Genomic DNA, 27,091 nt, shown 5'->3' with positions numbered 1-27,091 from the left:
AACTTTTTTTCTTCCATTCTTGTTGGTTCTATATCATATTAGCTTCTACTACAAAATCAAATATAAAATAATAAAAAACGACAAAAGTTGCTTAAGACTTTGTAATTATTCTTAGTTAAAATCCTCAAATACATTAGCATCTGCTCACACATCAATATTTCACCACTGTCAATGTTCTGCACTATAATTGATTTATGTTGAATCATATTTTCTATTTCTCTTTTCAAAGCACGATAATCTTCAATACTGTGACCTTGAACATTAGAATGATATGCACATCGTATATTTGAATTAAAATTTCTTGAATGCGGGCCAGAAGTATATCCAAGGAGAGGAGTGATCATGCCCTTTTGTACTAATATCTGGAACTGACTGGCATATGATTCTCCAATTAACGTGAAACTATCCTTAGACTCCTGTATCTTTTCATTGTTTGACTTGGATGAAACATCGGGCCTAGAAGGGCTTTGATTAGGATTCTATGTGGCGCTATTAGTGTCAATGGTTTACATTATTATCAATTCTTCTTGAATCATCCTTTCTATTTCTCTTTTCAAGGCACGACAATCCTTAATACTGTGACCTTAAATATTAGAATGATATGAATATTGTACATGAGGATCAAAATTTCTTGAATACGGATCAGAAGTATACCAAAGAAGAGAAGTGAGCATGCCCCATTGTACTAATCTTTGGAACAGACTGGCATATAATTCTCCAATTAGTGTGAAACTATCCCTTGACTTTGGCCTCTTTTCATTATTTGAATTGGATAAAACATCAGACCTAGAAGGGCTTTGATATATTTGTGGAGTTGAGGGATGACTCTGGGGAGTTAGTGCATGCAATTGTGAGTAAGAAAAGGGTTAAATATATAGTTGTACGCTATATACTGGGTATGGAGGCGTAAATAAAGCATAATGAATTTTGAGAGTGATTATATAGAGCTTGGATATGAACTTGGACTTGAGACTAAGGGTAATGATGACGTGGTCTTCTTGGGCGTGCCCATTGTCGAACTACAATAGCAACTGCATCTTTCTCATCCTTCTTTCCTCCATTTTCTCTTAATTGATTACAATATTGTCCCAAATGTTTCATGGATTCCTCATGTCCATCTTGCTCCTCAAATTTCGACATCTCAAGGATTGGAAGAAGGTTAACACTTGAAGACATGCCCCAGTCTTTATAAGAAACTTCTTCTTTACTCGCAGGTCCTAGGGAACTTTTCATAGCATTTCCTGCACTCCTCATTTTTCCAACCATTTTCTTTGGATCTTCTCGCACGCTAGACTTCTTGTTAAGAAATTTTTGTGGTCCAATTAACATTAATATGGGCTTCGGAGTATAGCAATAATCACCAAGAGTATTGAATATGAGTCCACTAGTAGATTGGGGTAGCACAACCGTTGGATTGATAGCCAAAGTGGAAGCCTCAGTAGAAGGTTGAGCAACAAAATCACAAACAGTATGTGGTGTTGTCAATGTGGTAGATTTATACTGAAACATTGGGATGAATTTAGCTTGGAATGAATTCTGAGGTATATTGTGGTGCATCAACAACATTAGGAAATAGATCTTACAAAGTGATGGAAAACTCAGGGTATTTGCAGGGTTAATAGTGGGGAATGGGGGAGGAGGCAATTCACTAACTCAAGCTCGATGCATTTCCGTTATTTGTTGCCTTATTCTCAAAATCTCTTGCTTTTAACTCTTATTTTCCTGAATCTTTGTTTGATTCATGATGTCACACTCTATATCCTTGTTGGACACAACTAACCTTTCCTTGAATTTGGTGTGATGTGGAGGACCAGCCAGAATGCCACAAACCAACTACCTTAAACTAACTGAATAAGAGATAACAAATGCATTAAAGTTCAACACTTTCTCAAAATCTTTTTTTCTTTTTCTTTTAAAAAGATCACTGAATTCGAGAAGGGCATCTACGTATCCACTCCTGAGAGAGGAGAATCAGGTGTGCGTAGTTCGTGAAGTTTGACCACAAAATTACCGATCAACTTTCTTTCCTTTTTTTCTTGAAACTTTAAGAAGAAAAGAAAATAACAAATTATCAAAAGAATTGATGAAAATCTTTTTGAATTTTTCATCTTTAAAATCCGATACAAAATGAAACCTATGATTACCAAAGAAAATCTTTTGTGGATTTTTGATTTTGAATTTCATATGACAATGAAACTTGACACTATTAAAGGAAAATCTTATTGTAGTTTTCTTTTAAAGATGTATATGAAACGCATACTCTAAATGAAGAGAAGAAAATCTTTTTAAATTTTTTATAAATAAGATCACCGAACCCACGAAGGGTTTCTTACGTATCTCACTCCCGAAAGAGGAGAATTGGGTGTGCGTAGTTCGTTCAGATTGGACAAATAAAGATTAAACAACTGACTGAACCCTAACCTACGAAACATGACCACAAACAGACTATAAAAACCGTTAATAAAATCTTTTTTTGTTTTCAATTTGACACTTCACATAAAAAATGACACCAACTATGAAAGAAAAATCTTTTTGTTATTTTTGTTATATGAAATATACAAAACTTCTACCATCTTTTAACATTTTCTTTTATAAAAAGCTCCTATTAAGAAAAATCTTTTTTTGAAATTTTTGAATTACGAATGCTTGCTAAAGAGAACAAAAGAAAAAAAAAATTTTTTTTTGAGAAAATGAGAGCAAAAGGTAAAAAATCTTTTTTGAATTTTTGGATTGTAGAAAACAAAAGCCATAAAAACTCCTAAAAGCTATGAGACTTTTTTTTTCTTTTTTTTTCCTTGCCTAAGCACACACTTCTTTAATTCTAGCACATGTTTTTTCCCAAATTAGTCCGTCAAATGGCCCTATTATCCTCAAAATACAACAATTAGCACGTAAGAATTCTTTAGGAGTGAGTCTCCTATAAAGGACCAAGTGGGTCCCGCTAGGTCTCAATGTAATACAGATAAGCATGACCTAAAGGCTGACCTAGGCTGGGCTCCACTAACAAGGTTGTTTGGGGGAGCGGATGATCGATAGTGGTTGCAATAGCTTTCCACCCATTCCATACATCTGACGGCTCCCTCTCTTAAAATAAGGGTGACTCAACTAGAGTTCATGTACACGGCATGTACTCCGAGACTTATTACGAAATAAATGACTAAGGGTATGCAAATGATGACAGATATAAAACGGTAACACATAAAGAAAGACTATAAACAAAGAGCACGTAGGCATCCAACAACGATAAAAAAATAACACAAATAAAATATTTATACATCAATAGTGTCAAACTAAGTCGATACAACTCAAAAATTAGCTCGAATTCTGAATATCCCCAGTAGAGTTGCCAAAGATGTCACAAACCCTTTTTTACCGAAAAAAAAAATATGATTTTAAGTTAAAAAGAATTTTTATTATTAAGGGACAAAAGATAAAATTTATTTTGAAAATAATTCTTTTTCATCTGAACTAAGAGTCACTACTTGACATAAATATGGTGTGCCAAGTCACCATTGGAAATTCTTTTCAAAAATGGTTTGACTTTTTAAAACTGATTCACGAACAGATATTTTGGTTAACGAATTCTATTGATCGAGGGAAAGGTGTTAAGTATCCCTCGGTCCCGTGGTTCGACCACGGTCGCTTTATGAAGTATACCAGCTAGTACGACACTATAAAATGCATAAACCAAACCAAACAAAACAAACAAAACAAACAAATCAAACCAAAACAAGTCCAAAAAATAGTGTCCAGTCCAATTATTACATTTCGAAATAAAAGATACTAAAATAAACCTACACTAACCAATACTAACCCTGAACTATGCTCTAACTGACGCCTCGGTCCTTCATCACGAACATCCTTTGCAGACAAGATACTTCGGGACATTTCCCCAGTGAGTAAATACAAATAGTCTCGGGGCATTCCCGGACTAAATGAATACATTTTTCAATTTCAGGCGACAATATAAAATAATCTCAAGCACAAAATTCAATTATTCCACAATCATTAATTTCTACAATTTGCCTACCCAACATAGTATTTGCCTACTAATTCGGCCTAACACATGATATTATCGGCCTACTAAATTTTAAATCTCTCCTACCATCTGTGTAGCTCACTCTCTTTAAAATAAATGATGTCAGATCCATGTCACATAAATTAACATTTATCTTTATCGACTATTTTTTTATTATTAACTAAAAATTATAAATTCCTTACTTATTTTTAAAAATAAAATTAATATTTCTCCCACTTTGCTCCACCTCCCTAACCCACAACCAGTATCACCATCGTCTCCACCCCCACAAACACTGAGAATCCATTTGCATACAAAACTCAAAACAGAAAATTCGATGAAGAGAGAAACAATAATAAACAAAGAAAAAAGTCGAAAAAAAAAAACTAGAAAATCCATTGCCATACAAAATTTAAGATACGAAAAATCTTGCTGATTTTGCATTTTTGGGTTAAAAACAAACAACCAAATTTCTCAATAATGAACTGAACGTTGACTATACTTGAGATTTTCTTAATAATTAATCTTGAAATTTGACCGAAATTAGATAAATTTGTGAAAATAGATTGAGAGCATTTTGGGGGTCTTTGAGAAGAAGAAGAAGAAGAAGAGGCACAATGAAAACAGAGCATGATCCATGAAAAAATAAATTCATTTGCTCTCCTCTCAATCTCTCTTCATTGTCCTTAACCCAAACAACTGCACCACCACCATGGAACACGCATAGACTTTGGATCAGAGCAAAACCACCGCTAGAAATGATCACTACTAAAAACATCTGAAAACTCTATTGACGCATTCAAAACTCACCAAAATACCCCATCATTGACTGAGGTCCGATGAACAAAACAGGGGGAAAATGTCGCTAAATATGAGGATGGATTGAGAACTTTTTTTTTTATCCTCTTCCTTAATTATTTATTTTTTTCCCTTTTAAATATAATAATTTTAAAACCAAATTCATTGCATTTAGGCATTTTTAAAATGTGACACCATGCATTTTAACTAAGTCAACGAAATATGTCACATAAGCTCGATCAATATTCAAAGAGATTCAAAATATTGTATTTTGAGTAGAAAGATTCAAAATATAAATATATACAAGTACAATGTCTACTAGACTATTTTGCCTTTTGAATGACAACAAAAATTTATTCGAACCAAACTATTAATAGGAGCATAATCGAATCATTTATGAACATCTTTACAATGTAACTAGTTAAACTAATTAGGTTGGTATTAATATTTTAACTTACCTAATTGTTATTAGTTAAAATAATTAGTGGTCAGGACTATTTGGTACAAGAGATAAGAGAATTAATTTTAAAATGATTTTTTATTTAATTAAAATAAAATAATAAGATAACCTATATTAAAATTATAATAATATTTTTATTTGATATTAAGAAGAAATAAGCTCCGAAATAACTAATTTCATGATAATTCCCAACGAGTCCTCATAGTTTTAAAGGGTGAAATTAGAAGTCCCTCCCAACAAATGCTGAATCCGCGCAGTCTCAAGCAAGAAAAGCAAAGCCCTGCAAGAATTTTCTTTCAAGGAAAAAAGGCTGAGTTGAATTGTTCAGTAAGTGAAAAATTCCACCAATCAAGAACTGACTTTTAATTTTTAAACTCTACTGTGGCTACTAGTTGAAAGTTAATTTTGTTGATAGATCCAGATGGTGCGGTCCTTATCCGTACCCTACCCTGCATATAGATAACTTTAGTACACTCTGCCCTTTTCTGTGTGGAGGTGAGAAGGGTGAGAGACTGTGACATAGCCATGGCTAGTAATTAGGCAATTGCTAAGTTCTTGGGAGAAAGCTTGTTCCAATTATCATCATGAAACGCCTCGGTTGTAACCAAATGTAATGGTTATAGGAATTATTTTCTCCCTGATTTCTAGTCGCCTGTTTAGTCAGGCTTCTATAATCAGCTTATTTTAAAGGTAAGTGTTTTTTGAAGAAGTACTTTGGTGAGAAAATCATTTTGTATCTGACCAATAAATTCGAAATGTAGTTTTGAGTAGCAAGTAGTAGTGTTGGGCCAAACTTTTCCACAGTGATTCTAAATGCATTTTTCTCAAAGTGCTTTATGATAAAATCTGTTTTTTAGCTTATGAAAAACAGCTTCTGCTATTCCTAGAAACACTTATGTTTTCTCCTATAAACTTGGTCAAACAACTTACTTTTCTAAAATAAGCACTATTGGCCTCCCCAAAACTTGGCTAAATATGCTGTAGAACCAGTTAGGTCTCCAACTGCAAGGCATGGATTATGAAATGGTCTATTAACGAGCTCTTTTAGCAGTATGACAATTTTAATATTACTTGCTCTATCATCATGTAAGTTGTTAATTTTCTCTAATTAATCCATTTCCTTATAAAAAGGGATTAGTTCTTGCAAGAAGTTTTGTGGTAAGGTCTGGTAACTAGTTTAATTGAGCTTAAATCTATATAAATCCGTATTCCGTTCTTTTTGCAAGAAGATTGCACCCTTTATATTATATAACCATGGTGTCCAGTATTAGTTCCACGGGATACTTGCCACCTCCCACCAGCAGTAGGTACCTGTAACTCTGTCCTGGTGTTTTTGTCTCTGTTGGGAATTAGAGGGTTGCAACTATTAAGACCTGAACTTTGTTAATATGCTTGTGTTTTGGTGTATTATGATGCATGTACTAAGAAATACATAGAATGGGTTCTCATTTCTACTGCATTTGTCATTAACCTTTTTTTTTTTTTTTGAAATAGTAAACAAAATGGGGGGAGTGTTCTTAGGCATGCCAGGACCGTGGGCAGGTCATATGCACGAAGCTGCTGACCATTATACAACAAAAATAGGTGGACTTCCTGTAAGAAAATCCTCCTGGATATAGTATAATTCATCTTCCATTGATGCTTGTTTGGTAGTACGATGCTGATTTTTTTTTTTTTGAACAGGATTGGCCTATTCCTCTTCCATCGACAAGTGTTGATTTAATCAAATGCAGTGCTTGTAAAAGTGATTTGTCTCTTCTTGCACAGGTTTGTACTCGAAACTGTTGGACTAACTTTGAATTACTCAGTTACTTGGATTTTGAAGCTCTAGACATTTTGCAATATTTTTCTCCTTACATTTGTTTCCTTAGGTTTATGCCCCAATCACAAATACAACTTTGAACATTGAAGAGCGTGTAATCTATGTTTTTGGCTGTTTGATGCCAGAATGTGGGAGCACTACTGTAAGGTCTTTCCTTAATTTTCAAACTTATTGTCTTTTTTGTAAATGTTTGGAAACTTAGTAATCATTTGCATTTAACTTCTGTGGTCTGTCTATTATATTTATGTGACAGATGGAGAGCTATTAGAATCCAAAAATCTATAAATAGTGAAGGTTTAAAGAGCCAGTCTGATAAGGATGTCTCCTCGCCTGCATCTTCTGTGACAGATTCAAAGAAAGAATGGAACAAGGATATGTGGTCATTTGACTCTTTGGAAGAGGATGATGATGACATAGACCTTGCTGAGTTGGGAAGAGCACTTTCTAAAGCTGCAAGCCTGGCTTCTCAGTCCAAGAAACAAAACCATGGTCATAAATTAACTGCCAAAACTTCATCCCCTGTCTGTGCAGCCAGAGTAATTGATAAAAAGTTACCAGGTAATTTCCGTTCTGTTTTCATTGGCATTACCTGTACCTAACATAATCTTTTGCTAGAGCCCTTTTAGATGGTTCTGTTTGATATGTTGCTGGACGATATATGTAAAGTGTTCCCATTTAATTTTGGATAATATAATATGAGTGTGGAGCTGTTGTTCGAATACCCACAGAGACAAAAAACACTAGGTGATTACGAACTGTTTACTGGGACAATTGCCCCCACCCACCCACCCACAATAAATTTAGCTCTATGATAGAGAACATTAAGTCGATAAATGCTAGTTAAACAGATATTGCATCTGTGATTGGTAAAACGAACATGTGATCTGTCTATTGGTTGCCTTCCTTTTGTGGGAGGCCGTTGGTGCTAATTCTTGATGGTTGAGGATACACAGATCAGTCAAAGGGTCAATGCACTTATTGTAAACAAAGTGAGAAAATGAAATAAATAATCCCGCATATTTGGAGATTGGTTTAAAAACGATCCTTTAAAAGTCATCAAAAAAATAATGATCCTTTAAATATACACCTGAGAGGTTTTAGTCCTTTATGTTACTAAAATTGAGCACTTTTGACGAAATTGGCTTGTGAAAGCACGTGAGTCGTTTAAATGAAAGAAAAACATCATGGCGAATGTGTCCGGATTCATTTCCCGATTCGTACCTTAAGAAAAATCTTATTTGTGCAGAGACCAAAGGTGCACAGATGCATATTTAAAGGAATACTTTAAACCACCCCCAAATATAAGGGACTAATTTATCATTTTCTGTAAAACAAGTCATTGAGTTACGAGAAGTCGACAGCCTACAAAGTTTAGGTCTTCATAGCTTTTAGCAAATGTTTAAAGTGATACGTGAGATCTGCAATTATCACTGGGTAGCATTTGAATGATTATTTTCACTTTCCGTGTTCTCTGAAAGAAACACTTTTTTCTTTGGTCACAGTGATTCCTTGCTTCTATATATATGCTGAGGAAGAGAAAGTTTCCAAGAAGGATGCTTTTGTCTGTATAAAAAACATCTCATCTTCAATCAAGGACCATGAAAATGATCCTGCTACTCAAGAGGAAACATGGGAGGTTGAAGATTATGAGTACGATAGGACATTGAATGCTGACAGGGTTTACCTTAAGTTCAAAAAGCGGGTAGATGCATATCCAGAACAATGTTTCAGGTACAACTGTAAAAAAGTTAGCCTTTGTTTACCGGACATGAACTGTACTATTGAATTTACTTGTAAGTATCGCCTCCTGACACTAAAATTTTTACTTGGTGGAGTAAATGACTTTAAGAAGCGGTCTCTCAACCTTTTAATTTTCCCAAAGCAACAAGGGAACTCCAAGTTTAACTTACTTTGGATTTCTTGATGTATTGAACTTTCAGCTTTTTCTGCTTCTTTAAAGGTTTCTCTTTGATTGTCTTATTCACTTCCAACTGTAGCGTATTACTATGTGTGCAATTTAAAATGCATGTTTAAGTGTTCTCATGTTTTCCTGCTGTGTCGTGTGTACAATCCTGAAAATGTCAGTTCGGGCAACCACAATATTGACTTGCATTGCCACTGGTTTTCTCTATTATTTAAGCATTGTTTCAGAAATTGTTGCTGAAAACACGAGGAGGGCGGGGCGGGGTGGGGGTGAATTGTGCAGTAATTAAAAATGAGACGCCTAAGAATTCGTCCGACTTGAGCCTACAGGTATATCTTCCTTAAAGATTGGATTAGATGAAATAAGTAATCAAAGTAAAGCGGAAGATAAAAATGATCAAGCAGATTATTGTTGAAGATGTTAGAGGAGAGAGAAGCTTTCAGACACATTTACAAAGGCATCCAACTGAGGTGAGGTTCCTTCTGGGCCTCAATATTCCCCCTCTCGGGGAGTTCCCCCTTTCTTTCTATATGGATAGCATGGTCTATTTCCGACTTGGGGGGCAAATCATGTGACATCACATAATGGAGATCTAAAGCAGAGACATGGTTTGATTGGATTGAAAGTGCAAGGCACCATATGAGCAGGCTGGTGCAAGCAGAGGAGCTCTGTTTTATGTGTAAAAGAATCATGGAAGCTTCAGAAAATAGGGGGAAGACATTCAAAACATTGCGCTTCAGAGACTACTCAACAAATGCTTGTATCCCTGAAATTCAACCAATATGGTAGATTTCTCTCCATCATTTCTGTCAAAGGAAAGGAAGAGCAGTAATCATATTACCAGAGAACACATCCAATGGAAGATGGTAAGCGTTGGCAACAAAGATAGAGAGTTTCATAATTAGTAATCTCATACAAAATTCAAAGAATCTCCTAGAGGTACAAGCATTATACGACTATAGGGGAGAGGAGTTACATAGAAAAATTATGCAAGAACAAATGGATACAGATGGAGATGGAGGTTGGAATGAAGTGGTTCAATTAGAACACACTCAAAAGGTGCAAGGACCTCTTCGACAGGCACTTTGTTTGGAAGTCGGCTGTGGTGAAGAAGATACTCCCACACACAATTATGTAAAGAGATGGGCATGGGCACAACAAACCTTGAAGGGAGCTCAGGGAATCCAAGTCTATGACATGAAAAAGTTCCAATTCCTCAAATTCCAATCCAGAGCAGCAGCCGAACATGGTATAATGGGGGCAATGGTGGAGGCAAGACATGAAGCTGAAATTACAGTGGTGGACACCAACAACGGGAACTTTTCCTAGCCATACAAGCTTTATCTGGTTCTGGATTCATGTGTTAGGGTTGTAGTTGCCTTTGCACCTTTGGTCAAACTCCATCTTGAAGAAGATAGGAGAAAGGCGTGGTGGGTGGCTGGAAATAGCGGAGGAAGCCGAGCTTAAAAACCATATGAGATGGGCCAGAGTTTGCCGTCAAAGCACTTATGGAAAAGATTCCAGCAATTATTGACATGGCAGATGGTGATTTGATAGTCACACTCCCAATATGATTAGGGGCTCCGGTGAACCATCAGAAAATGGAGGAAGGAGATAGCATTTCAGCAAGAGAGAGAAGAGGGAGGGCCTCTTTGAGGTATGGTATGACATGAGTCATGACATGCAAGTGTACGTGGTCCACCAAGTAGTAAAATGACCAAGTATCGATCCCACAAGGACTTGTGTTAAACAATAATCTAATTTTAGCTTTGCTACTAAGATTAATTAAGTGCTCACGCAACCAAAAGTATTTGAAAGTTAAAACTAAACATAAACTTAAACAATTTGGTTAAGGTTCTTGAACAATATTGGGGAGAAACCCAGGATAAGGCACTACGAGCAATCCTACTTAGCTATATAATCTCGTTGGCTTAGTTAATTATCTTGGTTGTTGGTTCTCGGGGTTGATAATATGACTACGGTCTTCCAAACCTTTAATCAACTATCTAGCGTAGCCCTACAACTACATTGTTGGGTGGGGATGCAAGTACTCAGCTAAGCACATTCGTATTTCTTCCTGCATAATGAACCAAATAGGGCGTATCCACAAATCATAGCTTCAATCAGTTGAAGGATAATGATCCCATCCCATGTATCCCACGTTCTATTCTATCGTTCCTCCTCTCGGGCTCACGATGGAATTAAGCATTTATCCTGAGGGTTGTGAATGCGTAGAATAGTTAAAACAAGGATACATGAACAACCAATAACGATAATAATATAAACCAACTCAATTAACAAGCATATGTATTCATGTTCTTGGACTTAACCCTAGATGGGGGTGTTTAGCCACTCAAAGTCATGAAATCCATGTAATAATCCACAAGAAAGCTTAAGTAAAAGAATAAAAATCCTAATTGAAGCCTCCTCAAGTATATTGTCTTGCCCCCAAGTCGTTTAAGGTTATTGCAAAACAAGTGGAGCATCTTATTTATACTAGGACCAAGTTGCTGATTTTGACTTAGCCTCTGTGCCATGCCCTTATCCTCTGCCTAGGGGCCGTGGCACGTTGATATCGCGATGAGCTACTGGAAACAACATTTTTCTTTGACACCAATGGCGTGTCACGCCCTTATAGCGGTGGCTAGGCAGCGTGGCACACCTCTAAGCCCAAAAATTTCAGATTTTGTCTACGTTTGTTCCATGCTTTTGCCCCTTCATTCCTTGCTTTGTGGTAGCTTTTCCTCTTCAATTCCAGCTTGTAAAGCATCCCATCATTATCTTTACATCTCACAAACTTCCCATAACAATAAACACCACGAATTAGAGTCATGACACACTAGAATCCAACAAGACGAACTAGAGTAGCACATAGCTCAAGCTAAGAAGTCTAGTTATCTCTTTTAAACTTGAATTGCACATTTTTCTTCCAACTTTGATTTGAACGCACCTTAACATCATAAACACATAACTAAATATTTAGATGCTCATTTACATAAAGATTTACCCATTACACACATGAGAAGTCCTCAAAACCAAGCCAAATAAGGCTAGGTGACAACTCTTAGGTGCATAAATCCAAATGCACCTAAGATCAGACCCGTCGGAGTACAAATGAGAGAGATGTGACACAAGATCAAACGAGGAACTTTGCAATTCGCACTCCTAGCTAACCGAGAAATTAGTTACAAAGGTGAAAAGGGAAGGCGCTCTGCTCTTGACCACGTGTGACCCTTACAAAGAAGTGGGCCCATTAGCAATTGTGAACTTAATTTCTTGGGCCCAAAAAGAATTACCCACATGATGTTAGAGGTAATAATATGAGTACATCAACAATACCCGATATCTTTGAACACAGGGGAGAGATCAAATTTTGCATGGAACTGAAGAAGGCAAACATCAGGAGTTGCGTAACATCATATGAGAAAATCGATCGAATTTCTGATCCAGAAATCGAGATTACTGAATCTCTCATAGACTCTTTGATTGGGGGAGAGAAGGAACAAACAGGGAAAAGTCCAAATATTCTATTGGTATGAGAAAATCGATCGAATTTCTGATCCAGAAATCGAGATTACTGAATCTCTCATAGACTCTTTGATCGGGGGAGAGAAGGAAAAAACAGGGAAAAATCCAAATATTCTATTGGTGCCTTATGAGGAGCCCATCCCAATTCGATTAACTCCATCAAATGCAACAGTGAGGTTGAGGATAGACAAACACTATGGGTTCACAATGATATTGTCAAATTAAGCGGAATTTAGAGCTTTATTTAGTGGATGTGAATAGATGGCAGTCGTACTTTCATAGGCTCTTGAATGACGAAAGGGATAGAGATATTGTGTTAGGGGAACTGGAGCACTCAGAGGAGTGTCGGGATTTCAGCTACTGTAGACGTTTTAAGGTAGAAGAGGTTAGAGAGCCTGTTCACAGGATGCGAAGGGGTAGGGCGACGGGGCCGGACGAGATATCGGTGGAGTTTTGGAAGTTCGTTGGAGAGGCTGGTGTAAGGTGGTTGACTGGATTGTTTAATGAAATCTTCAAGACGGCAAAGATGCCCGAGGCTTGGAGGTGGAGTACCATGATCCCTCTCTATAAGAATAAGGGTGACATCCAGAGTTGCAATAACTATAGGGGGATTAAGTTATTGAGTCACTCTATGAAGATTTGGGAGAGAGTGGTCGAGGTGAGGCTGAGACGGATAGTGGCTATTTCGGAAAACCAGTTTGGATTTATGCCTGGCCGCTCGACGACGGAGGCAATTCACCTGGTGCGGAGGTTGGTGGAACAGTATAGGGAAAGGAAGAAGGACCTGCACATGGTGTTTATCGACCTGGAGAAGGCTTACGACAAAGTCCCCAGGGAGGTGCTTTGGAGATGCTTGGAGGTGAGTGGAGTACCGCTGGCATATATCAGAGCAATTAAGGATATGTATGATGGAGCGAAAACTCAGGTGAGGACGGTGGGAGGAGACTCAGAGCATTTCACTGTCTTGACAGGATTGCATCAGGGATCTACTCTTAGTCCCTTTTTGTTTGCGTTGGTGATGGATGTGTTGACGCGGCGTATTCAAGGGGAGGTGCCTTGGTGTATGCTTTTTGTAGATGATGTAGTTCTGATAGATGAGACTCGAGGGGGTGTGAATGACAAATTAGAGGTGAGGAGGCAAACTCTTGAGTCTAAAGGGTTCAGGGTGAGTAGAAGCAAGACAGAGTATGTAGAATGCAAGTTTAATGACGTGAGGCGGGAGAATGAGGTAGTAGTGAAGCTGGAATCACAGGAGGTATGTAAGAGGGATAGTTTCAAGTATCTCGGATCCGTGATCCAGAGTAATGGTGAGATTGACGAGGATGTCTCGCACCGTATTGGGGCGGGATGGATGAAGTGGAAGCTCGCGTCGGGGGTGTTGTGTGATAAGAAGGTGCCGCCCAAGCTGAAAGGCAAATTCTACAGGGCGGTAGTCCGTCCGGCCATGTTGTATGGAGCGGAGTGTTGGCCAGTCAAGAACTCCCACATCCAAAAAATGAAGGTGGCAGAAATGCGGATGTTGCGCTGGATGTGTGGGCTGACTAAAGGGGATAGAGTTCGGAATGAGACTATCCGGGAGAAGGTTGGTGTGACTCCAGTGGAGGGCAAGATGCGGGAAGTCCGATTGAGATGGTTCGGACACGTGAAGAGGAGGGGCATGGATGCTCCGGTTCGTAGGTGTGAGAGGCTAGCGTTGGATGGTTTTAGGCGGGGTAGGGGTAGGCCGAAGAAGTACTGGGGTGAGGTGATTAGGCGGGACATGGAGCAGTTACAGCTTACCGAGGACATGACCCTAGATAGGAAGGTCTGGAGGACGCGAATTAGGGCAGAAGAATAGGGCTGGTTTGGGTCGCTAGTGTAGGGAATTACTTGGGGGGGGGGGGTTTATTCTTGTTATGATTCCGTGTTCCATGTTTTATTACGAATCTGTGTGCTTTCCTCTGTTTTCTAATACTTATGGGTGCAGTATGTATGTTATGTAATCTAGTTCTGTGCTTTACTATGAGTTTGTGTGGTATCTCGTGACTTGAGCCGGGGGTCTATCGGAAACAGCCTTTCTACTTCTTTGGAGGTAGAGGTATGGACTGCGTACATCTTAACCCCCCAGACCCCACTAGGTGGGAATACACTGGGTTTGTTGTTGTATTTAGTGGATGTGAAATAGCGGCTAGGGCTCTATTGATGATGCTGGACTAGGGGGGGGGGGGGGGAGAGAAGACCTTGACACTATTAAATGAACCAAGCAACAACAATGAACTGGTACCATGATGTCAGGAACTTGTTTTTTGACATAAAATGTAAGGATAGGGAGCCAAGATGTAGAGGGAAGACCACAACCATTGTGGAATCATGAAGGTGAGAATTTTATCATGGAATATGAGTGGGTTGAACATGGACAACAAAAGGAGACAAATAAAAATATAAAATCACTAGTGCAAAAATTGGGGTGGGGGGTAAACATCTATGTGTTTGTAGAAATAGCTTTGTGGGGGTAGTAGGAATTATTTCTAATAACTATGGGGAAATATATGAAAGTAGGGTTCTGGATGGATTCTATAGGAAGAAGTGAGGAAATTATTGTGTTGTGGGACCAGAGAGTATGGAATGAGGTGTTCATTGATAGTGGGATCAACTGCTCACTTGTAGGTTCTCTTAAATCAACCAAGATCTAACGTGGTACCTAATTGTTATTTATGCAGACTTTGGAAGTAGGGAAAAAGAGGATTTGTGGTGGGAATTATCAACACAAAAGGAATTTATGGGTGTCCTTAGGTGGTACGTGGTGACTTCAAAGTTACTAGCGAAAGTTGCCCTTTGAGAGGACTAATCAAACAGGATCGCTGGAGCTATGGCTGATTTCTGGGAATGCATAAATGATTTTGAGCTGTTAGATACTCCTTTATTTGGAGGATTGTATACTTGGAGAAGAGGGCAAAACCATAGATGTGCATCAAGGATAGACAAATTTCTGTACTCTACCTAATGGGATGAAAGTGCCTCACAAATTAATTATAGTTGCTCCCTGTAATGGAATCTTATCACAATCCCATTATGCTAACATCTTGGGACTATAATTTCAATGAAGTCCCCACTTTGTGGGAATTCACTGGGTGTGTTGTTGTTGTTGTTGCTACTTCAAATTTGAAAACTGGTGGCTTAGGGTGGAGGGTTTCAAAGACACGTTCAGAACTGGTGGTCTTCTTTCATTGTGATCGGGAGACCTCACTTCCAACTTGCCTCTAAATACAGCCTCCTAAAGCAAACTTAAAGAACGAAGTAAGGACAACAAAAATAATTGGAGAGAAAAGGAGGACCAAATTCTAGCTCAAGTCAACAATTTGGAAGTTATCCAAGATCAAAGAGCATTGACTAAGGATGAACAATTGCAAATGTGCACCTGACTATGGAGTTTGAAGAGGTGGCATGAAATGAAGTAATAGCTTAGAGGTAAAGATCTAGGGTCCAACAAATAATAAGTGGTGATAAAAACACTAAGCATTTCCACAGGGTGGCCACAACTCCTAAGAGGTTCAACACAATTGACACTCCGGAGGTAGAAAGGGAAGATAACATTGATCCTGAGGACATCAAAAACTCCATAATGAACTTCTATCGGGAACTCTACATAGAACTAGAAATTTGGTCTCCAATTTTATCATTCAAGGAAATCCTGGGATTTTCATAGACTAATAAGTATGATGGAAAGAAAATTTGAAGAGGGGATGTTACATGGAACTAGACCATGTGCAATTGACAAAGCCTGGACCAGATGATTTTCCAATGTCTATCGAGAAGAGTTTCAGCGCAATCTTTGGGGCATTGATTCCAAAGAATGTGGGAGCTATTGAATTGAGGTATTTTAAACCTAAGTTGCACGGATTCTCCAAAAACATTGCTACACCCGTGTAGGATCCTTCAAAAATACACTATTTTTGGAGGATCCGACACGCCCATCGACATTTTTGAAGAGTCCGAGCAACATAGTTTTAAATCCATTAGCCTCATTTCTACAATGTACAAAATTATTATTGAAGTGTTGGCTTAATGATTGAAGAAGGTGATGGATAAGTTGATCAGCACACATCAAATGACTTTCATTAAAGGAAGACAGTTTATGAATGTTGCCTTGATAGCAAGTGAGTGTGTTAGACTGAGGGGTATAGAGCTTGCGATAATGTGTAAACTGTAAACTGGATATTGGGAAGACTTGACCATTTCAATTGGAATTTGGCAATAGATGTTTGAACTCGATTGAATTCTGCATCAAAACTAACAAGTTCTCTCCGTCATGGATTTTATCTGCTCCTTAGTGCTTTGATAGCTCTTTATGTCTTTTTGGGCTGATATTTCCATCTTTTGTAACCTGTGCATCTTCTTGACACTTCTGTTAATGTTATCTCTCTTACTTCAAAAAGAAAAACCTACCAGGTTCTCAGTTCTGGTCAATGGAGAACCAATTGTTTTTTTTTCTAGCAGAAAGGAACTCAGATAAGGAGGTCTCTTATCACCTTTCTTTTTATAATAGCCATGGAGTCAACAATATGATGAAAATTACTACCCAAAGCAGATGGTTACAAGGCTTCATAATTGGCAATAGTGCAGAGAAGGTAAAGAACAAGCCCCTCAAGGGCTAAAGTAAATGGCAAGTAAGTAAAGTGCAAGCCCCACGAGGGCTAAAGTAAAGTGCAAGCCCCACAACGGCTGAAGTAAATGACAAGCCCCACGAGGCTAAAGTAACAGAGAAGTAAAGAGAAGCATACCTTTCTATCTCATCATTCGTCGTCGAGGACAATTTATCCATAAATATATGAATATATATAGCATGAATATTACAAAGCATTAACGGGTTCAACATTGTTAGTAGCATAGCTTCTCATGTAGTCAATAAATATACCTTTTTGAACCCTTAGTATCATGACTAATAATATTAGCAACAAGAAGGTTTTCTAGCATAATCACTAGTTTGGTTACTAGACAAAAGCATAACATGAGTCCCAACATAATCTATGTGGCATTCTTGTATATAGTCAATATGCCTGCCTTTTAACACCATTTACAACATCGTTTCTAATATCGACAATAAGGAAGGTTTTCAATATAATTTATTAGCATAATTATTAAGCATGATCATAACTTGGGCAATAGTATAGTTAGCGACCCAAACACAAGCCTAAACAATGGCTTAATCAACATATAATTAATGACCCATCTTACATAATCCATAATCTAGTCATTTAGACCTTGGGCATAACCAGAAGCGTTATCATGAACAATGGCCCATTAGTAGCGCATTCGTTGGCCTACTATTGGCCTAAGGATAATTTATCATTAGTATGAACGACGGCTAAAGCATGACATATTATATCGCTTATTCATAGCGTGGTCAATAACATCATTTATGGCTTAGGCCATATTATAGTCAAAGGCTCATTTAATAGCACGTTCATTAGCCCAAACAATAGTTAATCACAATAACATAATTGTAGCTTGGCATAAGCTTTAACCAAAAAGGCATACAAAGGCCTAGTCACTTGGGCACCATTGCCTTAAAAGGGCACTCTCAAGTCAATTACTAAGCGTAAGGGTTCAAGGAAACTAATCATAAGTCTTTCCTTAAGGTGGGTCAACAAGCCCACATCTAAATCCCCGAATGCATTCTAAGTCAATTTCTATCCCGAACTAGGCAATGGTATCTAAATCAACTCGTAGATGTATAGAAAGCCACCATAAGCCCTAAGATAGATATTCTACTCAAGCACCTTTACTAAGTCCAATGGAACTAAGGCAACTTTCACTAGTGTTAGCAACTAAGGCCAACTTACTCTAAGTATGAGCAACTAGAGCAATTTACCTAATATTGAGTATTCTAAGGCATTCCCAACATGAGCAATGAAGTCTATTCCACCTAAAAGTAATGGGAAATAAGTCAACTTCTCAACCTCTAAGATTCACATAGCTTAATTGGTCCAACTAACCTAAGTCTTGCATTTCATCAAACCAATACTAAACTCATCCCAATCTAACAAGATATCACAATTATATCAAAATATAGCTCAATTTAATAAGTAGTAAGAGCCTACCTCGAATCCGAAGAATGCTCAACAATCCGCTAAACCTTAGGATTTCCCTCCCGAGAAGCTTCTTCAAGATGCCAAGCTATCAAAAATAAAATCTACACACCATTACGAAAATATCGATACCCATATTGCACCATTGTGCTTCGGGTCCAAAAACGACACCAAAACCCCAAGTGGGTCCCATATACGAAAAACAGGTTTCCGATATTAACCCAATGTTCAACTACCATTTGAGAATCATAACCCTCAAGAATTAGGTGCAAACCAAACATATTTGGGCTAAAATCAAGCCCTCAAGAAATTTGGAGTTTTGGTCAAATAATCAAGAAATTAAAGATTGAAAATGAAAGATTCATACCTTAACTTAACAAATATATATATATGTTAATCAAGCTTCTAACTCACCCCCAAGAATCAATTTGAAGTTAATCTATCATTTTAGGGCTTCTAGGGCTCAAAGGGGAGAGAAAATGGCCAATTTCACGATCAAGGGGGCTATTTATAGTTCCTTGGTCGCGGTTAAATGGGGTTCGCAAGGTCAAAACCCGGACTCGTTCGAACTCCGTTTTTCGCAAACGAACTATGTAACCTCACTAAATTCGACATTCCGGACGCATTGGTGTAGTCGGATTTTCCATCCAAGGCCGTTTAAACTAATTGTGGGCCCCAATTCTCACTTTTCGACCAATTGGTCGAAATGAACTCGAGTGTCTTGGAACCCGAACTAAGGGTCTTTCTAGCCTAAAACCGATATTCTGTAGCTGCTGGCGTAGTCGGAATTTGCATCCGAGGTTGTTTAACTGATGTTTTCGCTCGGCGGCCATTCAGAATCAGTGAAGACTTCTAAATGGGGAATTGGTCCTTTAACCAAACGAACTGTCTGGTAACCGAACTATCAGTTCCGGCAAGTCATAAATGACTTGGGGCAGCTATGGAAAAGCTCTAACCACGAAAATAAGCGGACAATACGAAAAATGATCTGAAGGGTCATTACAGTTCAACACAGGGATAAGAAGTGGAGAGGGTGGTTGAACTACCTTAAAGGGTTGGAAACTTTATAGGGAAACCGACTGCTCTTGACACCATCAGATGGAGACACAATGAAGATGGATATTTCTCAGTAAATAGAGTATACAAGTGGGGCATATCTGACATGACAAGTTCTAAAGGCCCTTGGAAGCTATATGGAAAAGCATGACACCAACAAAGGTGGAATGAGTTTCATGGTTGTTAATGAAGAAAGCAAGCATGTCTCACTCATGAAGCACCTGAGAGGAGGAAAATTCAGATAGCATCTGGATGCTTTTTATGTATGGAGGTAGCTGAAACTACAACAACAACAACAAACCCAGTGTATTCCCACTTAGTGGGGTCTGGGGGGGGGTAAGATGTACGCAGTCCATACCTCTACCTCTGATGAAGTAGAAAGGCTGTTTCCGAAAGACCCCCGGCTCAAGTCACGAGATGTCACACAAACACATAGTACAGCACAGAAGCAGATGACATAACATAGATACGGCACCCATAAGGAATATAAAACAGAGTAAAGCAGGAATGCAGGAATATAAAGCAGAGGAAAGCACACAGATTCGTAATAAACATGGAACACGGAACACGAAACACTGAATACGGAATCATAACAGGAATACACCCCCACCAATTAATTCCCTACACTAGCGACCCGAACTGGCCCTAATCCTCTGCCGTAATTCGCATCTTCCAGACCTTCCTATCTAGGGTCATGTCCTCGGTGAGTTGTAACTGTTCCATGTCCCGCCTAATCACCTCACCCCAGTACTTCTTCAGTCTACCCCTTCCCCGTCTAAAACCATCCAACGCTAGCCTCTCACACCTACGGACCGGGGCATCCATGCCCCTCCTCTTCACGTGTCCGAACCATCTCAATCGTGCTTCCCGCATCTTACACTCCACTGGAGTCACACCAACCTTTTCCCGGATAGTCTCATTCCGAACTCTATCCCCTCGGGTCAGTCCACACATCCAGCGCAACATCCGCATTTCTGCCACCTTCATTTTTTGGATGTGGGAGTTCTTAACTGGCCAACACTCCGCTCCATACAGCAAGGCCGGACGGACTACCACCCTATAGAATTTGCCTTTAAGCTTGGGCGGCACCTTCTTATCACACAGCACCCCCGATGCGAGTTTCCACTTCATCCATCCCGCCCCAATACGGTGCGAGACATCCTCGTCAATCTCATCGTTACTCTGGATCACGGACCCGAGATACTTGAACTTATCCCTCTTCCCTACCTCCTGTGCTTCTAGCGTCACTCCTACCTTATTCTCCCGCCTCACGTCATTAAACTTACATTCCACATACTCTGTCTTGGTTCTGCTCACCCTGAACCCTTTAGACTCCAGAGTTTGCCTCCACAACTCTAATTTGTCATTCACACCCCCTCGAGTCTCATCTATCAGGACTACATCGTCTGCAAAAAGCATACACCACGGCACCTCCCCTTGGATACGCCGCGTCAACACATCCATTACTAACGCAAACAAAAAGGGACTAAGAGTAGATCCCTGATGCAATCCTGTCAGGACAGTGAAATGCTCTGAGTCTCCTCCCGCCGTCCTCACCTGGGTTTTTGCTCCCTCATACATATCCTTAATTACTCTGATATATGCCTGCGGTACTCCACTCACCTCCAAGCATCTCCAAAGCACTTCCCTGGGGACTTTGTCGTACGCCTTTTCCAGGTCGATGAACACCATGTGCAGATCCTTCTTCCTCTCCCTATACTGCTCCACCAACCTCCGTACCAGGTGGATTGCCTCCGTCGTCGAGCGGCCGGGCATAAATCCGAACTGGTTTTCCGAAATAGACACTATCCGTCTCAGCCTCACCTCGACCACTCTCTCCCATATCTTCATAGAGTGACTCAGTAACTTAATCCCCCTATAGTTATTGCAACACTGAATGTCCCCCTTATTCTTATAGAGGGGGATCATGGTACTCCACCTCCACGCCTCGGGCATCTTTGCCGTCCTGAAAATTTCATTGAACAATGCAGTCAACCACCTTACACCAGCCTCTCCAACGAACTTCCAAAACTCCACCGGTATCTCATCCGGCCCCGTCGCCCTACCCCTTCGCATCCTGCGGACTGCCTGTCTAACCTCGTCTACCTTAAAACGTCTACAATAGCTAAAATCCCGACACTCCCCTGAGTGCTCCAGTTCCCCTAACACAATAGCTCTGTCCCCCTCGTCATTCAAGAGCCTATGAAAGTACGACTGCCATCTCTTCTTTATGTGACCGTCCTCCACCAACACTCTACCGTCCTCCCCCTTAATGCACCTCACCTGATCGAGGTCACGACCCTTCCTCTCCCTAGCCTTAGCGAGTCGGAACAACTTTTTCTCCCCTCCTTTCCCCTGTAACCCTGCATACAAGCTCTCAAAAGCGGCCGTCTTAGCTGCCGTGACCGCTGACTTCGCCTCCTTCCTCGCTAGCTTGTACTCTTTCCTGTTTACCCGCTTCTCTTCTTCGTCCTTGCTTTCCACCAACTTAGCATACGCCTCTTTCTTGGTCTCCACTTTCTTCCCCACCTCTTCATTCCACCACCAATCCCCCCGATGATGTCCGGCCCGGCCCCTAGAAACACCTAACACCTCCCTTGCATTCTCCCTGATGCACGTTGCCGCCCTGTCCCACATATTATCCACGTCCCCCCTACACTCCCACACCCCCATTCCCGCCAACCTCTCCCCTATCTCCCACGCATTCACTGGCGTCAAGCCGCCCCACTTAATTCTCGGTCTACACTCCTTACTCCTCCTCTTTCTATTCTTCTTTATACCCAAATCCATAACCAAGAGCCTATGTTGGGTCGAAAGATTCTCACTCGGGATGACTTTACAGTCTTTACACAACGCCCTATCCCCTTTCCTAAGCAACAAAAAGTCAATCTGGGTCCTGGCTATCGCGCTCCGAAAAGTGATCAGGTGCTCGTCCTTCTTCGGGAAGCCCGAGTTCACCACCACCAGCCCAAACGCCCTCGCAAACTCCAATAGGGTCGCACCCTCTTCATTTCTCTCCCCAAAACCAAAACCACCATGCACATCCCCAAAGCCTCCCGGTAGCGCCCCGATGTGCCCGTTGAAATCCCCTGCTACAACAATCTTCTCCGAACTGGGCACGCCTCTCACCACCTCCTCCAAAGCCTCCCAGAACCGCATTTTCTCCTCCCCCTCCGATCCCACATGCGGCGCATAGGCACTACACACGTTCAGGGTAAACCCCCGAATGACCAACTTAATAGTCATCAACCTATCGTTGATCCTCTTCACCTCCACTACCTGACCTCTAAGCTCTTCATCTACCAAGATGCCAACTCCATTCCTACGCCTGTCGCTCCCAGAGTACCACAGCTTGTAACCGTCCACATCCCTAGCCTTAGACCCTACCCACTTGGTCTCTTGGACACACGCAAGGTTGATCCTTCTCTTCCTAAGAATCTTCACCAGCTCTATGGACTTCCCCTGAAGGGTCCCTATATTCCAAGACCCAACCCTCCGCCTACCGTCGCTATCCACGCGCCCCCCACTACCCCCCCTCGGCCAAACCTTGGCCTCCCACCCACTCCCGCTCTCTCCCCATCTCCCGCCCCCGCCACAGCCCCACGCCCCAACCCCCTCGGACATGACCCTAACCACCCATTACCACCCACAGCCACAACTACACGAAAAAATAGGAAAATATAAGGATATACCCGGTGGCAATATCAAAGCAGCAGCAAGGAGATACAAGGCACACACACGTTCAAAGGAATACTCCCGAAGCAAAACTAAGAAGCGACCACAGCAACAGCAACAACAGACAACAGACAATGTTCACAAATCCCACTTATTCTTTCACTGCAAGTTAACATCTCAAATCTGCGCACTCTTTATTTGTTTGGCTAGGGAGGATTGGACAATGCCAGAACATACCACAAACTTACTGAGTTGCTGGGTTAGAAGAGGTGGGAGTAAGGGTCAGAAAAAGTGGTGAAAAACTGTATTAACATGCATCAAGTGGAACGTATGGAAGGGAAGAAACGAAAGGATTTTTGAAGGCAGATCTAATTCCATACAAAAGCTCATGAAATTGTATTACCTCTCTATGTATTTGGTGCAAAGAACAATGTATAGATGATGAAGTACAAATAGTGGACTTCTTAGGAGTTCTGTAATTAATTTCTCCTTGTAATCACACCTTATTTTTTAGAGGTGACCATATACACAACTGTTGAGAAATACGTGTTACCAATTTCAAAAAAAAATTGATAAAGGCGAATGAAAATAATTTAACTGAAATAGCAGGCGGTCACAATGATTCTTGTACTGGTTCGCATAGTGTGGTACCTACATCCCATCCCCTGCCTATATTATTGCTACACAGGATTCAGGCGATTACACCCTTATGGTGTTGGTCGGAGTACTGGTTCTTGAGTTGTAAGTTGCCCAAGGATCTTTGGTGGAGTTCGGAATTTATAGATGCTTCTTAGAAGTAGCCATTATGACCTCCTCTTTGTTCCCAACTCTCTGAATCCATGGACTCCTCTTCATTAGTGAGAGAGTGTTGACTGGTTGGTTTCCAATGAAAGACATTGAAGTCTTTTATGAGTGACCCCAGGGAGTTTCAGCTCCTTAAGAAACTTTTTAAGTATAAACAGTGATTCTTGATTAGTCTGGGCTTGGTCCTTGGATCAATTGATCCTGGTAAGTTTACTTACCAATCTACTGGTTCTGCTTCTTCATTACTTCATCTTGGCTGAATTTGTCCCACTGGGCATCTCGACTGATCTTTAGATATGTATTTTCACTGATATCCTTCCTCACATTGTGTTTGCTTGGGTTCAGCCTTGAGCTTCAAACCATCTCAACAGTAGGGCAAATTTTGAGAGTCGATTAAAATTTGCTATGACTCAGTCTTTTCAAGCTACATTCAGCCTGATTGTCGTGACACCCGAGATTGTAGGAGACTCGGGGCAGAGTTCGGTCTTACTAATCCAATCAATCCATTCCCAGTAGAATCTCCATTTCGAATTACATATGATCTGATTTTTTGTGAAACCTAAGATAAAGACTCCGATCTAATCCAATCTACTCATCAAGACATGATTGGCTAGTATGTCAATATCTTCGCCGGTCTTGACCTTACTTCCATCAAAATGTGAAATGCCATCAAGTACTTATTTAATTAGTCCGAGTATTAATTTATCTGTCATCATGTGAAATTAATTAGGACTAGACCACGGAAACTGCATTGTAGGTTGTACATTTAGTTTTCACCCACTGGGCTCAAGGTTAATGTTATCTTTTGTTTACTTTATTGCTTTTTAATCAACTTTTAACACTAACTGCCATTTTGTGGAGACTCTCGTACTTTATCCAAAAAGAAGCTAAATAAAATAAAATAAGTACAGAGAGTATCACATAGTTCTCTGTTGGTAGGTTTTAGGATTCCTTTTCATTTCTATACACTCAAGGTTCCTCTTATGTTAGTGAAATCTCTCTCTCCTCACTAAAAAATCTATATCTACTTTTACGCGTAGATACTCATATGGTGGAACACCGCTTTTGGCTTCTGGAGATGCTGGTGATCCAGGGACGTGCAGACTCTGTGGTGCAGCACGTCAATATGAAATGCAGCTGATGCCCCCATTGCTATATTTTCTGCAGGAAGCAGTCAGTGAGAAAGAAAGACATGCTTTGGATAACTGGAACTGGATGACTTTAATAGTCTATACCTGCTCACTGGTCAGTCTTTAACTGGATATGGATTGTAGGGATGGAAAGATACGTTGGATCCTTGTACTTTTAAGCCAAAACGGACATTTTTTAGCTGATGTATTATGAAACGCGGGGTGGACCTGTTCATAGCTGAAACACTGTATATGTATTAAAAGTTCCACTAAATTAGTGTAAAAAGAGGTTTTGTTTCCAGTAAATCAAATGAGCTGGGTAGAATTACAAACTTGAAAAGAAGGCTCTTCTAGCGACTCTTCTGTAATACTTGCTGCTTATTACATCAGACGAGCAAAAAAAAAAGGCACCTAAAGCAGTAAAATTAAAAGGCTAGAAAGTAAGAAGTTGAATTGAAGGAAAACTGTAATAGCTTTTAACTTTCTACGTTAGGAAAACTGTAATAGCTTATAGCTTTCCACTTCAGCTTTTCACTCGTTGAAATGCGCATCTTCCATGGAATAGTTTTGTGCAAGATTGAATTACTCACTTTCCTCTTGTTTCTTTTCTTTGTAAAACTGAAATTTTACTTGTGATCTGTTTCTTTCATTTGCTGTTTAACTATTTATTTCTTTTGTTAATTGTGGACGATGCTGCTCTGTATATTCCTAGTTCTTGTTTTCGCAGGCTTAGTTAACCCTATCCTCTGTTTCATTTGCAGAACTGTTCAAAGGATAACTCTAGCGATGATGGTTGGATTGTGGCTGAGGAAGCAGTTGTCGTACAATATGAATAGCATCGGTTGAATTAACCTATGCTGTTTCATAAGATTTTGTGATATGGTATATTGTCGTCATATTTTTGTTTCCTATAAAAGTACTAGATTAGTAGCAGGGTTGTCGCAGCCAATTGAGTCTAAGGGTGGCTTTCTTTTTGCTTACATTGTTTTCGAGTTTGCTGTTATTTGGTACTAGTTAGTGTCATATGCTAGAGATATAAATTGTCAAATGTGCCTAATATATAGAATCGCTAGTTTACTACATAGAATCGCTAGTTTACTACATTCCTATGCGAACATCTTTCATCCAATTGGCAAAAAAGTCGTAGTCAGCCCAGTATTTTTGGCTCGAATTATGTGTTGTGATATTTACTAAATTAGTTAAGTGTACGTACTTTACACGCGTGTCTCGTATCAATCAATAAAACTATATAAAAGAAGAAATTATTAAAAGTAGGCATGTCTTTTAACTTGACCTCAAATTACATCTATGACTTTTAACGTTGGGTATGCACGAGTAGCCATTTAAACTTATATAAAGTTGAACAAGTAGACACACACATTCTATGTGGCAGATGTCATGTAGGACAAGAATTGACCATGTAGGATGTCATATATGACGTGTGTGTTTATTTATTCAATTTACACACCTAAAGTTGAAGGTCATATATATTATCTGAGGTCAAGTTGAAGAACATGTTTGTGTATTGTGCCTTAAAAGTAGCCATTGACGTGAAAGATGTTATATTTATTTTAATGATTTAAACAAATGTTGTATTTGTCACGTCTCACTGACTTTTTATTACAAATGACTTATTAATTTAAGTTCTTTTCCTTCGCTTTGGTTGTTTAATAATATATAAAAAGATTGTTGTCGATATTGGTAATCTTCTTTAAAGTGCAACATAAATTTATGCGTGTGAAGCATTGCAACATATAATTATTCATGTGAAAGAGAAATTTGACTATTATTTTAAGTAATTATTTTTT

The 27,091-nt window shown here is 39.6% G+C and overlaps 1 protein-coding gene across 4 annotated transcripts; it reads left to right on the top strand.

Annotated features, from left to right (window-relative positions):
* Positions 1 to 5,439: 5,439 nt before the first annotated feature.
* On the top strand, positions 5,440 to 26,454 carry LOC107850890 (probable 20S rRNA accumulation protein 4). 4 transcript variants are annotated; one of them, XM_016695691.2, is made up of 8 exons: positions 5,440 to 5,603; positions 6,771 to 6,871; positions 6,960 to 7,043; positions 7,148 to 7,245; positions 7,352 to 7,656; positions 8,601 to 8,829; positions 25,194 to 25,398; positions 26,045 to 26,454. In XM_016695691.2, exons 2-8 carry the CDS (start codon positions 6,779 to 6,781, stop codon positions 26,117 to 26,119), a joined length of 1,089 nt encoding a protein of 362 aa, XP_016551177.1. In that variant the 5' UTR covers positions 5,440 to 5,603; positions 6,771 to 6,778; the 3' UTR covers positions 26,120 to 26,454. The 4 variants fall into 4 exon arrangements, with proteins under 4 accessions (XP_016551177.1, XP_016551179.1, XP_016551178.1 ...); XM_016695692.2 differs by having other exon boundaries at positions 5,542 to 5,966; XM_016695693.2 differs by lacking the exon at positions 25,194 to 25,398 and having other exon boundaries at positions 5,451 to 5,603.
* The last annotated feature ends 637 nt before the right edge of the window (positions 26,455 to 27,091 follow it).

This window comes from Capsicum annuum, chromosome 12, assembly GCF_002878395.1.
Source record: "Capsicum annuum cultivar UCD-10X-F1 chromosome 12, UCD10Xv1.1, whole genome shotgun sequence".
Classification (NCBI taxonomy): domain Eukaryota; kingdom Viridiplantae; phylum Streptophyta; class Magnoliopsida; order Solanales; family Solanaceae; genus Capsicum; species Capsicum annuum.
This window is presented reverse-complemented; position numbering and strand designations above follow the sequence as displayed.